The sequence below is a fragment of the Scatophagus argus genome, chromosome 22, assembly GCF_020382885.2.
Source record: "Scatophagus argus isolate fScaArg1 chromosome 22, fScaArg1.pri, whole genome shotgun sequence".
NCBI lineage: Eukaryota > Metazoa > Chordata > Actinopteri > Scatophagidae > Scatophagus > Scatophagus argus.
In genome coordinates, this window is record NC_058514.1 from 8,946,186 (window position 1) to 8,962,771 (window position 16,586).

A 16,586-nucleotide genomic window follows, 5' to 3' on the forward strand; every position below is an offset into this window, starting at 1 on the left:
TGCCTATTTGATAACTTAAACATCAAACCCAAACCTCCCGTATCATTTTTAGCTCTAATCAATTTTTTTTCAGTTCTCTGACAATACTGCCAGGCACAGTTGCAAGACATTCTGTGCAGGCCGACTTTCAGTAAGTGAGAAGGGTTCAGTGATTCATTGGGGGTGTAAAAGTTTGTGACCTTGTGGTTATGGGATGATTCCTCTACCCTCTAGACTAGCAATAACAGAGAAAGACACCCGAGCACAAAGCTGCTGTTGCAGTATGAAAGAGCAATCAGTGGCTGCCTGTGAACCAGTTTCTGACACTTCTAGAGATGACAGATAGCCCAGGAAACGACAAACACTGACACATATTTTGCACACATTCCAGCACAGACACATTCAGGCAATTTCAATCTTTCCTCTAAAACTAAAATCAGACAAGTATTTCTGTAATCCTCACAACAAGCCTGCCTTTCTCTATCTCTTGCTTTCCTACTCTCAAACCCATATGCATTCCACTCAATATTTGACAGAAGAACACAGGAAATGAAAAGGCAGAGAGAAAAGCAGGTACAGGCGCATGGGGGTGGGGTAGGGGCTGAGGGGGTTGGATTAATAAGAAAATATTCAAATGAGGTGTCTGAAATTATTTAGACGGAAATGAGTAAATGTTTTTCACCCACTTAAATTTGTCAGCGGTGGTGGAACTCATGGGGAGAGAGGGGAAATGAAAGATTGAGCACTGCAGGTTCAAAGTGACACAAGACCAAATCACCATTCGCAAAAAAAAAAGCTAAATATAAGCGGATAATATGTTTGGGAAAAGCAGTGAGCTTAAGTTACTTATGAAGGTGAAACGCAAGACATTTTTATGATAAGGATAAGACAAATTAGATGAGGAGCTGGGCTTAGCATTGTTAAAGTATGAGCTGAATTAGTCAAGTCAGGCTGGATAAACACCACAGGATTACTGCACAGTGTCTAAGCATGTGAAGGCTCTAATTTGTCCTTTTCTAAATGGTGTTCTGAAGGAATACTCATGCATTTTACAGCCTAATTGATGTATCCTCCATTAGACTGGAAGGACTGTTGTTTGCTGCAAGTGAGCTTAAAAAGGAAAACATAAAGGGATCGGGCAGAGTGAATTTTGCAGTATAAGAAGTTATGCTTGGTGTGGATGGATGTTTGCATCTGTCAAAGTTGTGTTTCTACATATGATTGTGTCAGTAAAGCAATATTTGTATTTACAGAGCCCCACTGCAAAAATTTCAATCAGAAAGAAGCACTTTTAATGGGTAGAGGTATCCTGAATGGTTAAAGACATCTATAGAGTGAGATGTTGCTATGGTGCAGTTGATTCATCAAAAACTCACCGTTGAAGTTGACGGCACGAATGTGGCTCAGCAGCTCTTTGCCGTCGATGTTGGCCATGCGCGGGCAGAGGCCTGGGTATCCGTAGCAGAGCTCTCGGTGCATGCGGTGCAGGGCGTGCGCCATGGCGTACACCGCGTCCATCACAAACTGAACCTTGCCCTCTTGTTCATAACTGGAATCACGACCAACTTTTTCTAAACCTGAGAGAAGAAGAAGAAGAAGAGAAAGTGGTGAGAGAGGAAAGGAAAGAAGCAAAGAAGACATGTCATTTCTCTGAAAGTCACTTTGAATTTAGGTCACAATAGGTACTGTACTGTGTACCATGTACAGCATAAAAAGGTGAGGGATATAAAACGTCAAGCAATGCAAGAAAAAATGTGTATAACGGAGAGGAGAGCAGACATACAACAGATCGAGTTGGCTGAGGGAGAGTTGCGAAAAAAAGAAATTAAAGGACAGAAGTAAAAAGAAAAATAGGGAGTGAAAGAGAAAAAAAAAAGACACAAAAAAAAAACTTGTGCAAGACAGGGTGACCATCACACAGGTAGCAGGGCACACAGCCTGACAATGACAAATAACTACTCTCAATCCATTCTCACCCTGGTAGCCAAGCTTCAGAGGAAAGAGCATGTTCCTTCTTTACATCTTCTGAACCACTCATAATGGCATTTCCTTGTTTGAAGGAAAGGCAAGAAAGTGTTCAGAGAGGCCAAAATATACTTGTCCTCTTTCTGAACTATGTCGCAAGGCCATGTGTGGAGGACTGCTTGTATTGTATAGTTAAATTTTATACACTTGACCAAATATTCAATGTGTATTTTTTTACTTCTTGAAGTACTTGTAAAACAGATGCTCTTGTGTCTCTCTGGTGTTTTTGTCCTTTCTCTAAAGGTGTGCGCATCTTCTTATTATTGCAGCCTAATAAATCACTGCGGAGTTAGGTTTCAGTTCATCAACAGGCAATGAAATAGATGCATATTCACATTTGGCCTTCATGTCTGTGTGCATGCATACATGCGTAGAGCCACTCCCTCCCTTTCCCTGACACATGACACTCACACACAAACAGGCAAATAGCCTCCTAGTTACAATTCATTGAGGGGGTTTGATGTAAAAGCTCATTGGCAGAATAATGAGCCAATGAAAAAAGAGCATAGCAGGAGAAATAAAGTGTCCTTGATGCATCAAGACGGAAATCAGTAACTGATTAAGTGTTCTTTGTCTCTGTTTTTATCAAGAGGTTCAAGGAAATCTTTAAACATGACAAGTGCATCATCTATTTTCTCCATAAATTTCTTTAACTATGTCCTTTCTTTTTTTGGTAAATGTTCTATTGTTTTTACTTGATGTTTCTCCTCATCTCGTATTGAGGGACAAGGCGGCAATGGGGTGGGGCACTCTTGGTATTCTTCTTCTTCTGCTTTCCCCATGCATGAAAATAAACAAAATTATGCACATAGTTCTTTTCCTATTCCAAACTTACTCAACTGACATTGTGGGCTAAAAGTCCTGCTAGTGGGACTATTGCAACCATCTAAAGTTTAAATCTTTGAGAATTCATAAATCAGTCATATTTGCTACCTACATGCCATTTTTAAACAGTTTGCAATTTACAGAGAAATCAATCTCTGCAAAAAAATAAATAAAAATAAAACCGACATCTATATTTTATCCAGATAAAGTGCACAGATTATCTTAATTCCGTGTTGATAAGTGAAGTGTTCTAGATATTCCTCTGCTGTAACACGCCTGATTCAAATGATCAGCCTGTAATGAAGATCTGCAGAAGCCTGATAATGACAATATTTATTTGTGTGTAGGAGGATGGAAACATTAAAATGATGCAGGGATTAGAGAATCATGAATTCAGAGACATGTTGGATTTAAGGAGTTTTAAATAATTATGGTCACATGGAGTCACTCTGAAGCTGAACATGATTATGACTTGCCATTGGTGGCAAAGCTTGTGAGTTCAAGACCCAGGTGATTCAGGATGAACATCTGAGGAATTGTGCTGTATAAATTGGAAACACGAAATCAAGGTTTAATGGTAACGCTGGTGTGGATGGTTCTGCTGATGGATCCCTAATCCTCCTCCTCCTTTTTTCATCTTCTACTTCTTCCTCCTCAGCTTTAATTCTGCCTCATCTCTGGCTCTCTCTTGTTCACCCTTTAAATCTCCTTCTCCTCTCCACTAACTTTGTCATATTCCCTCTGTTCATAACTCACTCGTCCGTCTTGCTCAGCTCCCTACTGCCGGTCCCTTGGCTTTATTCAGCCCTTTTCTTACAAGTCACCTTCAGGCAACACAAACTGAATCAAAACCCGTCTGGGCTGAGTTGGATTAACAAGACTACAGGGCCTTCGATCAATATGAGAATCTATAAGGAATTAATGTCATCCTGAGAAGGAAATCCAATCTGCATTTATAGCATTCTGTCAGGTGTCTTTTATGCATATCTGTGTTTGTGTGGTGTTGGTGGTGGTGATGGTGGGATCGGCGTGGGTGTAGGAAGCTAGTTGTCTCCATGCCACATGGTCAGTCCAAGCACCTGATCACTATGCTGGACTGATAATGGAACTCATCTCCTCTCAATCCTTGGATAACAGAGCTGTACAGTACCTATAAGTGTGTGTGTGTGTGTGTGTGTGTGTGGGTAGAGAGAAGGCAGGCAGATAATTAATGTGCGTGTATGTGTGACAGAGGGTAAGAGAATGAGTTTCCAGAGCAAAGTACAACTCAGTCTCACCCTCTCAGTGGTGAAAAACACACACTCACGCCATCTCTGTTTGTCTCTTGTGTTTTGATCCTTCGCCACTGGGGTTAACACAGCACTTATTCTGCTGCAGCACCCCGTTTCTCATTCTCTTCTGTCCAGCCCGTCCAAAGATTAAAATCTCTATCTATTCATTTTGTGACCACACGTTACTGGCTGTGACTTCTGAAGTTGATCGAAGTAACAAAGTATTGATTTCATCACAGCACATGCTGGGTGGTAATCCAGCGGGTCATACTTTGAGCAGCATGCTTATGGGATAAACTACCTGCTTAAGGCAGCAGACTGAGGCTGAGGGTCCAAAACTGAAATCACATGTCACATACATAATCATAGACAGTATAGTATAGTGCAATTCAATGATTTTACCAGAGTCAAGTACCGGGAGCAGTGAGCAGCCAATGTGCAGCGCCTGGGGACCTGTTTTCACCTCTAAGCATTAACCAAACATACATGTTATTTTAAATCATGTGGGAAAACAGAGCACCCAGAGGAAACCTACCTTAACCCAGGGAGAACACGTGAAAGGCAGGATAAATCTGTGAATTCGCTTCATATATACATATATACTGTTTTGTGCTTTTAATTTGGACATTTCCTTGGGGGGAAAAAAAAAACTGTTGCACAAATGACAGTAAACTTTATTTATCCAGAAGACAAGCACCTTTAAGCCAACAACCTGCTCAGTATATATAATTACACACACTCACACCTCAGTAGTCACTGAGAGAGGAGAGAGCTTCTCTCATTAGCATTGGAAGATCTGGCCACAAGCCCAGCACAGAGCCAAATCTATATTTAATTGTCTTATTTTGTTCCAATCACCAACAAATTGTATACTGTTTGTGCATATAAATTTCCCGTCTTTTGATTTTGAAAAGTAGTGTGTGGCTTTTTTTCTCTAAAATCATCTTTTAAATCAAACAGTTCAATGGTGTCAAGCTATTACATGCCAAACAACACTATAAGTTTTTTTTAGAGGTTTAAAAGTCCTGTCTTGCCCTGGGATACGCTGGTAACAGCCTCAGTAATGTGATTGATGCTGCTTGGCCCAAACAAAAACCCTCTGTGCAGCAGGGTGAGGTGAATACTATACTGCACTGACCGACGTGTCTGGTGGAAACAAAAACCAATAGGAAAGTGCAGCAAGGTGAGGCTAATGCAGCTAACTGGCTTGTTAACTGCCTTGACGGATCCAATTGGGAGTCAATTTACCGGCCGTCACAAATCTCAGAGCACCCAGCACCCGATACAACAAATGCAGAATATTAAACAAGAGTTTACAAGAGTTGACACTTGGATGTGTCTGAGCACCTCAGTCGATGCAGAGCCTAACTTAAAACAGCACAGATGTACCATTTAAGCTATAGACTGACATAACTGAATTGTGCTTTGTGTATATCAAAGTATGTAAACATATTTGCCTGGCTTTAAGTCCTCTCAGTGTGAAGTTCCTCAGACTATGGAGTGAGTTTCAAACTTTATGGCATTTCTAAGTTGTTGTTGCAGGTTATCTACTTTTATACATCGACAGAGTTTACCGATGGGCAGATTGTTTTCCTAGTAACTAAAGAAACTGCTAACTGTAGCTTCTGTTAGCTAGTTGGCTCAGTTAGCCTTTCAGCCAGCGGCCCTGTGAGCCGACTATCCCTGCCATCATTCCCCACCAGTGGCCTTAGAACTCGATGGTACTCCAGGTTCCAGTCTAGGCAGACTTGGTGCCAAGTGGGATGAAAGTGGGACCGTTGTCACTAATACAAATCAGCATACCATCAAAATGATGTAGAATGTGTTATTTTAAGATAAAATATTTGCACATTGTTAACAAACATAAAGACAAAAGAAAACTAACTGGACAATAAAAAAAGATGTATGACAATAAGGCATATGACTTGCACTGAAATTAAAATGGAAAGATTTGCATTTGGTTTTGAATGAGGTTGGTGAGCTCAGACAATTAAAAGTTGAATCTGTGATTATCTATTTTATAAGCACCTTTTGCACAATAACAGGAGTGTGATTGCTTCGGGACTCTAACGTCTAATACAAAAGCTCACACAGGAAAGCCAATTGACTTCCCTACGCTTATGGCCATATGGATTACTGTCATAACACACTCATATGCATAGCACATTAAGACAGATGTCTACATATGCACACACTCACATCCACACTGGCTTATTATTTGCATCATCTGCTGCATTGCTCCCAGTGCGTCAGACCACAGTGCATAATGTAGTTAAGATCTGCCATCTCTAAAACTACTTAAATGATAATGTTAATTTAAACCATAAAATCAATTTCTGTTTGTGTCTGAGAACAGCTCATTCTGAAACATCTCTGTACAGTCTCACTAATCAACAAAAGGCTTTCGAGCCAGCTGCCTAATGTTCTATAATTACAAACCTAATTGGGCTAATACTCAATAAATAAAATCTAAACAAGACATAAGCTAAATAAGTGAATACATTAACAGCAAACACGTTTGCATAGCACATAGGTGCCTCTAAAATGATAATAACCTTTCTAGCATCAAACATGCTGCAGTATGTTTGGCTGCTTAAAGTTTGGAGGTTCCTCTGGTCTTATAAAACAGACTATGGGCAGCATCAATTCAACTCTGTTGTACTGGATTCAGAGTATGTTAAAACTGCTTCTTTAGCAAATATCTATCCTCCACTGTCCATAAAATGTGAAATAGTCATTTTCAGCTGAATAAGGCTAAATACACTGTTTACATTTTTATCTTTATAGCCTGTGCATTTAGCTGCCTAAGCCTACAACCATTAAGACAGAAATCAAATCAGGTGTATTTAGCCTTAATCTGGCAAAAACATCAATATCTGGAGTACAGTGAGCACATATATGAACAGAGGAGAACTTGATTATGCTGCAAAAGCGGTTTTCCTCATTTTTAGTACACAATGATACTTCTATTTCACTTAGAATATTTGCACATACCACCAAGTACATGCATATGTTGGGGTATGTGCAAATGTAAAATATGGGAAATTCCATTTCGCTATATTATCTCTACTGGTAATATCTGGTGTAACTGCTGCTGTCCTGATGAAATTTAGAAAGTTCTTCAAGTACTTCAATTAATAAATTAATGCCATACTAATAAAGTCTGCAATCTATTATAGTTTTCATGGAAAACTTGAAAAGACACAAAAGAGCTCAGATGCCTGATAAAGGGCAACTTAAAAAATAAGCTGAAAGACTAAAAAGGCTCTTTTTGTGAAGAGGGACCTGAAGACGGTACAGCTACTTTGTGGCCTTATTACACGGAGTCTGCATGTATTGCTTGTCCCTCTGAACAAGCCGGTGTCTTTACGTGCTGTATCGGTTTGTGTGCACACTTCCATTCAGAGAAAAAGCACACAAAAGTGCTGTACTCTGAGTCATAGATCATGAGATAATGAGAATTTCTCTTTGCTGTTCTTATAAAATGTGAAACGACGCGATGCATCATTAATCAGCATATCGCAAGAATATGCAATCCCTGCCCTGAGACAGTTAAACGAATGGTTCTGTCATGAGTGGTGCTAACTGGGAAAACACTACTGTCTATGTTTCCTGGGATTGCGTCAGGTGTTGTAACCGGAGCAAGGGGTGTGAATGTCTGAGTCTGTGTGAAGAGTATAATACAATGCAGCTTTTATTGGATCTGTCTGCACATTGTCTGCAGCCAGTAACAGCCTGACACATCGATAAAGTGGCCCGCAAAACTATTAATTTATTTTCCGCGCATAATGCATGTGAACAAGCGGAAAACAAAAAAGGCATCTTTAACTGAGTAATATAATATTTTAATCATGAAATACAGACTTGCTTTTGAGTAGTAAAGAGATAACAGAGATAAAAGTTGAGATTGAGACGGAGACACAGAAATGGATGGACAAAATGTTTGTGAGTTAATATGCAATCTTGTACACATTACTCTCTGTTCCATTTTTCCAGCCAGCAGCTGCTAGATTAAATTCAGCCTTTCTGCTCAGTGTTAATGACATCAGAGACCGCAGGCAGCTCGGTTGGTTGGCTTCTTAGTGAGGGAAGATTTGCACTGAAAACTGGAAAAAAAAAGAAAGACTTGAAAACTCTGAGAGGCCGAAGAACAGATGAAAAGTGACTTTCATGTCTCATAAAAGATCTGCTAACCCAAAACTACATGAGGACGCAATCATCTCCATATCTGCCTCCAAGTCATTTTCATATTTTGTGGTTGATTATTTGTTCTTGTTGCAGAGGCATGCAGGCTGGGTGCTGTGATCTGTTTCTAGATCTGTATAGAGGCGTTACTCATCCTGCTTCTGTGTAATGAAAAGCCACAGGCTTGGCAGAATCTTTGTTCGGAAAAATTATTTAATGATGAAAGTTTCGTTTGAAATTGATATGATCTGCCATTTGTAAATCGTGACACCTGCCATCACAAATTGTTTTGTTGAAGAAAATTTAAACATTAAAGCCTCGAGATAACACACACACACACAAATGTTACAGTTGGGACGCAGCACTTTAAAGAGATCTTTGAAGATGAAGTAAGGCTGGTATTTTTCATCATTATTATTATTATTAGAAGTTGATGGTGCATTTTGAAAGAGACCTCTTCAAGTTCCTCTTAAACTACATGAAATACCACTTGAATTGTCCAACCTGCCACTTCAACATCACTGCAGAGGACCTGGCACTATGACACACTGGTAAACAAATATTCATTTTAAAAGTTGAAATCTAACTTGGAGAAATTGTCAGAGATAGTAATTAAACACAAATTAAATAGTGTGTTTAATTGTGACTTTCTTCAAGGATCTGTTTAGGCCCATATAATATATTCACCTGAGGATAATTTACTGATCAGCAACTCTTGTTATTCATTTAACGTGAAATTGCACGTTTTGACTGATATCTGATTCCTAAACGCTTTAGGACCTGGCTGGCCGTAATGTTCAGAATTTTAATAAATGTGCAAAAGCATCATGATGTTGTGGTTCCGCCCAACAATTTAAACCCGTGCTGATATCTACAGGTTCATTTGCCAGGAAGCTCAAAGACGAGATTGATGCCAGTAAAACCACTACAATATGTGCTTCGCTGCCTTGCTAGTGAAGCCAGTGCTGTGTCTAATACAAACATATACCGATACATTAAGGCAGTGAGGTGAGGCTAATGCAAGAATGCTGACTGGCTAAGTGTCTTGATGGATGTCTTCACGGACCCGTGTGTCAGCCAGGTTTTACACACAGAGTGATTGATGGCATCACGGGTGACAGACAGAGTAATGATTTAGACAAGCTCTTTAATTAAACATCAATTAGTAACACATTTTCAGTTCCCTCCTTCTCCATTCCACTCCTTTTCTCAGACGGGCTCACATACATATACACACATATTTATATTCCCTTTCAAGATGCCGATGAGATGAATACGGGAACAATCAAGTGAAGAAATGCATTTGTAAAAGTCAGGGTAATGCAAAGTCAACTCAGATGGTAATGAATACATTTACATAAAGGTTGCTTAATTAGCTTTTCTCTCATTTATCAAATGCGTTGGAAAGACATCGAAGAGATGACAAGAGAGGGAAACTCTTCCCCCACACACGCACACATCACTAACTGACATTTATAAATCACAGTCATAACAATACACAGATATGCGCCTATTTTGCTTAAATATGTTTTTGCTTTATATGTCATAACACGAAGCAAGGAAAAAGTGACCCACCCACGAAAACCCACGCATGAACATTACACACACACACACACACACGCGCGCACACACCACAGTGTTCGCTTGTTATATCCGTACTTGTCTGGCTCTGAGCAAGCTTCAGGGCTAATCTGCCAAGACTGAAATGAATAATCAATAGGAGAGAATAGGAAATGAGTGTCAGATGGAGATTCTGCTCTACATGATTTGACAAGAGAGGACTGAAGCCAAGGGTTATGTCAATACACCACTGCACAAATACCAGTCATTAAATTCAAGCCTGTGTGTGAGAATGTGTCTGTGTGAATGTGTGCCGACTTGTTCCCACATCTTGTGCCTAAAGTTTGCCCGTGTGTTGCATCAGAGATCAGTGTCAAATATCATTATAGTATCATCCAGCTGGTACGTATGGATGTGTGTGTGTGTGTGTGTGTGTGTGTGTGTGTGTGTGTGTGTGTAGAGCCAACAGTCCAATCAATAACATGAAAGTGTAAAAAAAACCCAAAATGAAATCTGTCAAGAAGTCAAGCATCATTTTTCAGATAATGTTAATGAAGTGAATCAGTGGTAAGTTTTTGACATGAGACTACACAAAATCTGGCGAAAGGACTGGTAAAAGTTCACAGGCTGGTTTGAAGATTGAACAACTTTCTAAAATGTAAAATTCCACAGGTCCTCAGCGACAGCTAACAGTTAAATTATCTAAATCCACATTGTTTGGAAATTAATGCAAAACACCGGAAATTTGTGGACACACAGCTATGGCAAGTAAAGCAACTTGAAGTTAAACCAGAACGTTGCTGACCGACTGCGTGTTAAATTTGATGATGTGAAAGTGTACTTCAGGGTGTGTGTCAGTACACCGTGATGTCACTCTCGGCCCGTGCGACAGAGCTCACGTCTCAGCGGAGCCGTCAGAGATGCTCTGGGCAAGCAGAGGTTAAAAAACATGGGAACAGTTTTAGGTCCGGTGTTAAGATGCTCTATGAAACCTTTAGGATCGTCAGTCCGCTTTCTCTGACCTCACAGAATATTCTATGACTATGACTAATAGAAATAAATGCCAAAACTACAAAAAGATGTAATAAACAAGCATTTCTCTTACATAGCTGAACGACTGTCTGGGTGTCTTGCTGATTGTTATGTTTTGGCGAATTTACGGTCTGAGCAGATTTCTCTTCAGGACTAAATTTGTCCTCTTATCTAGCCCATTTGTCCTCAGACCTTCTCTCAGACTGTTTTCTGCCTTATAAAGAGAAACTGGCTGCAGAACACCACTTTTCATGACTAATGTGATGCCACAGACATATGTGGCTAATATATATTACATCTTAGATTATTACTGGTATATATTTCTGCTGATAGTACACAGAGCTAATATAAATTATTCAATAGTCATTATTCATATTATGCTGAATCACTGTCCTGGCACAACTTGACTATGCTCACTAGCTCTGCGTGTGTGTCTCTCTCCCTCTCGCTTCCACTTTTTTTAATTTCCTTTTGTCAGTACGTTCTTCTCTTAATCCCCTCCCCCCGCCCAGCTTTCACATGAACAAATAAACAAGAATTTCTGTTTGTGTCATTGAGGGGCTGTGCGTTTTATGTCTGCGGGCCTCCCGTCTTTTCCACTCTCGAACAAGCGCGCACACACTCACACACACATACACACACAAAAGCTTGAAATGGAACAAAAAGAGACACGAGTGTGAATGGGTGAAGACAGAGAGAGAGAACACGATAATGGTGGTGAGAGAGGACAGGGAGAAAATTGGATCACACCAGGCAGAAGGATGGATAAAAAGAAACCTAAACAAAAGCAGGGACAACAGATGAAAACATCAGTTAAGTTCATGGAAGAAAGGTTGAAAGACATAGGGGAATGCAAACCAAATTTGGTTACAATAACACAAAGTTTTGAGGAGACGCGATACGTTTGGAATATGAATCCATCATCATTCATCATTCTGCTGATTTCGGAGGTATTGGCAAATACTATGGGGAAGTTTGATCCAAGACTGAGCACAAACAGAATGTTGAACACAAACACGATTTGAAACACTTATCGATATCTAGAGAATGTTTTTGTGTTCATTTTGGTAATGTATGAATCAAGACTTGTCGAGATATACTGTAGATGTTAATTGATTTTGCATATTCTAAAAAAATACAGAGCAATTAACTTCCATGCTTGTGGCGTCACCCTTGTGGCCTAAGAAAGTAAGGCAAGTACGTAGAAAGACACACAGGTAGACTGACCAGTCCAGAAAAAAGCAAAAAAACAAAAATAAAAAAAAGAAGAATTTTGAATTTAAGTCGGGTCATAAGTTATGCACCAAAACACTGAGTTTGTTGTTAAAGTAACACCATCCAGCCAATTGGAATATTTTTAGTGGGTAATATTTCCACCCTAACTGCCGAGTTTGTGAGCTGTAGCTCTTGCACTTTCTGAGACGGAGATAGGTTTAGGACACAAGAAGAGCACTTTTGTTGTATAAGAGAATAAGAGAGAGGAAAGGAAGTGGACAAGGTGGAGGTATGCAACTGAGAAAACAAGTATTGCTAAAGAGAGGACGAACTGTGAAATCACATTAGCAGAGCAACGCTTGTTCTCTCTAACCTGCAACAACCTGTCACTGCATCCAGAAATGTGTGTGTATTCGCACATGTGCATGCGGGATTTTTATGTCTGAGCACAAGCATATGAAGGTGCACACTGACTCTGCAAGCAGAGTGAGAAGCACACAAAAATGCAAACACATCTACCGCTATACTACACATTTCTACATTGAATCCTTATATTTTAAGCTCTGAACAGGAGACAAGAAAGAAAGAAGTAAACATAGTGATAAATCTGGCTCTGGTTCACAAGACTGGCAGCTTATGACTTTTTAAAAAGTCATTACGGCACAAAACCATATTCCACTCAGTCACCCTTTAAAAATGTGTAATAAATCTGATCTAATCTAATAAATTAAATTAATTATTAAATTAATCATTCCTATCATCATTCCATTCCTTCCAACAGTTTATACTCACATCTGAGGAAGTCTCAACATTGCTCAAACAGAGTCAAACAGGCAAGGAGCACCCGCATTCACAAAAATCAACCCACCTGTTCAGCCATTCCATTTGAACTATTCATTGATAAGATGGCCCAAACTAAACATAGCATTCTAAATGACTTTTAAATGATTTTATTGACAAAGTATTTAAAGTAATCAAGTAATCAAAGCCACACTAATCAACATTTTAGACTAAAAATGGGTCAGAAGAAAAACTTAGCAGTTAGCCCCAGCTCTTCAGGGTGCTTCAGCTTCTTTGTTTCCAGTGTATAACACTTTTTTCAGACACAAGTCCCTCATTATAGCAACAAAGCTAAAACAGTCACACTGTACACTACCTGCCCTGCACAGACAGAGACTTGTGAACACAGTGGAGCATTAAGCAGCTAAACAGACCAAAATATCCATCAGGAGCTGGTGGAGAACAAAACAGAGCTAACAGGAGAGTGAATATCGCATTTAGATGTTCTGGGCAGTCACAAACATGAGTCCATACGTAGGCTAATGTTGCTCTGTGTCAGCTTATAAATACATAACTGCTTATACATTCCCCACAACACCTTCAGTCAGTATTGCATTTACAGCTTGTTGGACTGCACTCAAATCTATAAATTTACACTGCTTTAAATCCATTGTGTGTGCCGATTTAGCTCAGTTTGTAGTGTTTCGATGGCCAAAATGCAAGAACCTGTGATGAGGACAGAGAGCATTACCACACACGTCCACATCTGGATTGTTTCAGTGTTAAAGCCTCACTTATCCACTTGTTCATGTTTATTTAATTTACGTGCTTGAGTGGTTTCATGTCTGAATCCATTTGCACGTGTGTCTTTGGGAGTGGATCTGTGGACCTGCTCGAGATAGATGACAGTATGTGTGTGTGTGTGTGTGTGTGTGTGTGATTTAACAGTGATAGATTGGCCGCTCAACGGTGATGCTTTCAACTGCACAGTATTACCACTGATAGCAACAGGCAGGCTCACATGCACATTCACACAGACTCAACATGCGTGCTCTGTATTGTGACGGCATCCATCAATCAGCAATCAGTCACACAATTCACATCTGCTCACAGAGTCATCAATGAGAGCAGTTAAATAATGATGTAATCAACAAGAAGATGAAAAAAGGATCATTTCACTGCAGCTAAATGACACTTCATCTCACCTTCACTAAAAAGTAAAGCGGCAGTGAGTCATGAAATGCTGTCTGTCTGTCGGCAACTCTGTCTCATAGACTGCAATCTGTCTGTCTGCGAGTGTCTCTCTCTAATTGTCCATCAAGCTCTCCATCTGTGTTTGTCTCCATCCTCCAGTCTGTGCGGCCCTGAGGCCGTTTCGCGAGGAAGGGAACAGTTTATCCAGCATGTGAGCCTAATAACTCTCCTTCCCCATCGACCTCGTTAGGATACGGTCTATTTGCAGCGAGTGAACATGTGTTTGTGCGCCAGGGTAAATGTGTGCATGCCTGGGCTAGCTCAGGATCTAATTAATTCCTGAAATTGTAGTGTGCATCTTACACAGGCAGATCCATGACTTTGCATCTTCAAAAGCAGATTTTACCGAGATAAGTAAAACATCCTCGTGTTCAGAAAGCAAAGGGATCAAATTATCACCCAGTAGCCTTTAAAAGATAATTTTTCCATTAATAACACTCTGTAAAGTATTAATATTTTATGTTAAACTAGGGAAATGTAAAGCTTATATGTGTGTGTGTGTGTGTGTAACCATCTGATAAGCTGATGTGTTTGCCCATTAACTAGGAAGGAAGGTACAGCATAATATTCATTAGGCAGCTGCAAAGGGAACTACAGTCTCACAGTAATCTTGCAATTCAGGAAAAGTAGAGCAGAGAGCTTAAACTGTTTTGAGAGGATTTTCTCTCATCTTTTCCACTATCTACATATTTTAAACTCTCGGTCTCACCTGGATCAGAATTTTTAGTTACCTTTGCAAATGGTGAAATGTGCCTTGTACTTTTCATATAGGTAAATGTAGATACAATAAACAGACAAAAGTATTGGGACAGCTAACCATTACACCAATAGGGACTTTAATGACTTTTGGAGCGTTTCTGTGGGAATTCTTGCCCATTCATGCAGTGAAGCATTTGTGAGGTCAGGAATTGACGCTGGACAAAAAGGCTGTGTTCACAAACTAAGTTCCAGTTCACCCCAAAGGTGTACGCTGGGGTTAAGATCAGTGTTATGTGTGGTTAGTCAAGTTCTTCTTCATCCAATCATGTCTTAATGGACCTTGCCTTGGGCACTGGGGCACGGTTATGCTGGAATAGAAAAGGGCCTTCCCCAAACTGTTGCCACTAAGTTTGAAGCACAGCATTGTCCAAAATGTCTTGGTATGCTGAAGCATTAAGATTTCCCTTCACTGGAAGTAAGGAGCTGAGCCCAATACATGAAAAACAGCCCCATAAAGAGGTCTGTCTGGATACTTTTGTCCATATATTTTACCTGAGCACACACTGTGTAAAATAACAAACATTGAACAGGTTCTTTGATAGTTGGTCTGTTGTCCATGCAACGTAATGTATGCATGACAATTTCCCTTTATTAATTGTACTTAAGTGTTCAAATTCAAAGTGATCCTGCATTGCTTGTTTGGCTCTTCACAACCTGTGCCTGCACCATGTGTTTCCCCCATTAAGTAGAGTCAAAAGACCTCTTAAGGATTGTTATTGGTCCCATTAAACCCTGCATGTAACACTTGATTCATCCATAATAAGCAATGCAAGTGCAAATATGGCTGCATAAAATATACACTATTACAAATAGCTATGCAAATAGCTCTTCTCAGATATCCAGCCCATAATAACTTTCTAAATGTAAGTGCTGATGTAACAACCAGTTTCATTTACAGATCTAGATTTTATTCGCCACATTTACAGTGGAATATAACAAAATGATACGGCTGATTAGCTTTTGTGACCATGGGAGCAATCTAAGACGCAACTGAGCACACATTAATGGGGGTAAGAACGAGTGACTGTGAGAATATGAGCGAGAGAAAGTGAGGGAGAGAGGGAACACAGAGGGTAAGGCAGAGACACAGACATATTTTGGAGATAGTTATAAATTTGATGTGAATAACTGCAGATGCATTTGTTGCTTTAGAAACTCTCAGTTCACCCTGTTGCAGTCTAATTTCTTTTTAATCACTCGGTGAGACTATTTCTGGTCCAGTAACATCTTAAAATCCCTACAATTTTAATTCATAATTGTTAGGTATGCACACTGTTTCATGTTATTCACTTTATCTCGTGAACATGACAGAACAGAAAGAAATGCTGGATAAATGGACAAACACTGTAAGAAAAAAGCAGACAGAGAGAAAGTTGAGTAAAGATTGACAGTCGACAAAGTAAAGAGAGATCACAAATGCCAAAGAAAAAGAAAGATAAAATAGTGGTGTGCTTCCCTCGAGAGCGACACAACCCACACAGGAGAAAAGACAAAGTAAAAAAGCCAACAGTGTAACAACCTTGTTTCCTGCTTGCGCTGCACTTTATTTCCAGTGTGTGTACCTGAGGCTTATAGCTCATGTCACAACCGATGCTATTCGCTGGTGGGATGGATCCATTGACGGGCCCAGGTGGAAAACTGTGTGGAGAGGATGTGTGTGCGTGCGTGCGTGTATGTGTGTGTCATGCCTGCCCCGGCGTG

At 39.9% G+C, this 16,586-nt stretch overlaps 1 protein-coding gene across 5 annotated transcripts in view; it reads right to left on the reverse strand.

Annotated features, from left to right (window-relative positions):
• grm8a (glutamate receptor, metabotropic 8a) overlaps positions 1-16,586 on the reverse strand; it is a 252,609-nt gene that overhangs the window by 90,823 nt on the left and 145,200 nt on the right. For all 5 annotated transcript variants that reach the window (XM_046379333.1, XM_046379337.1, XM_046379335.1 and 2 more), the window contains one exon: positions 1,356-1,556. In XM_046379333.1, the coding sequence (XP_046235289.1) occupies positions 1,356-1,556 (201 nt within the window). The remainder of the gene's footprint in view (positions 1-1,355; positions 1,557-16,586) is intronic.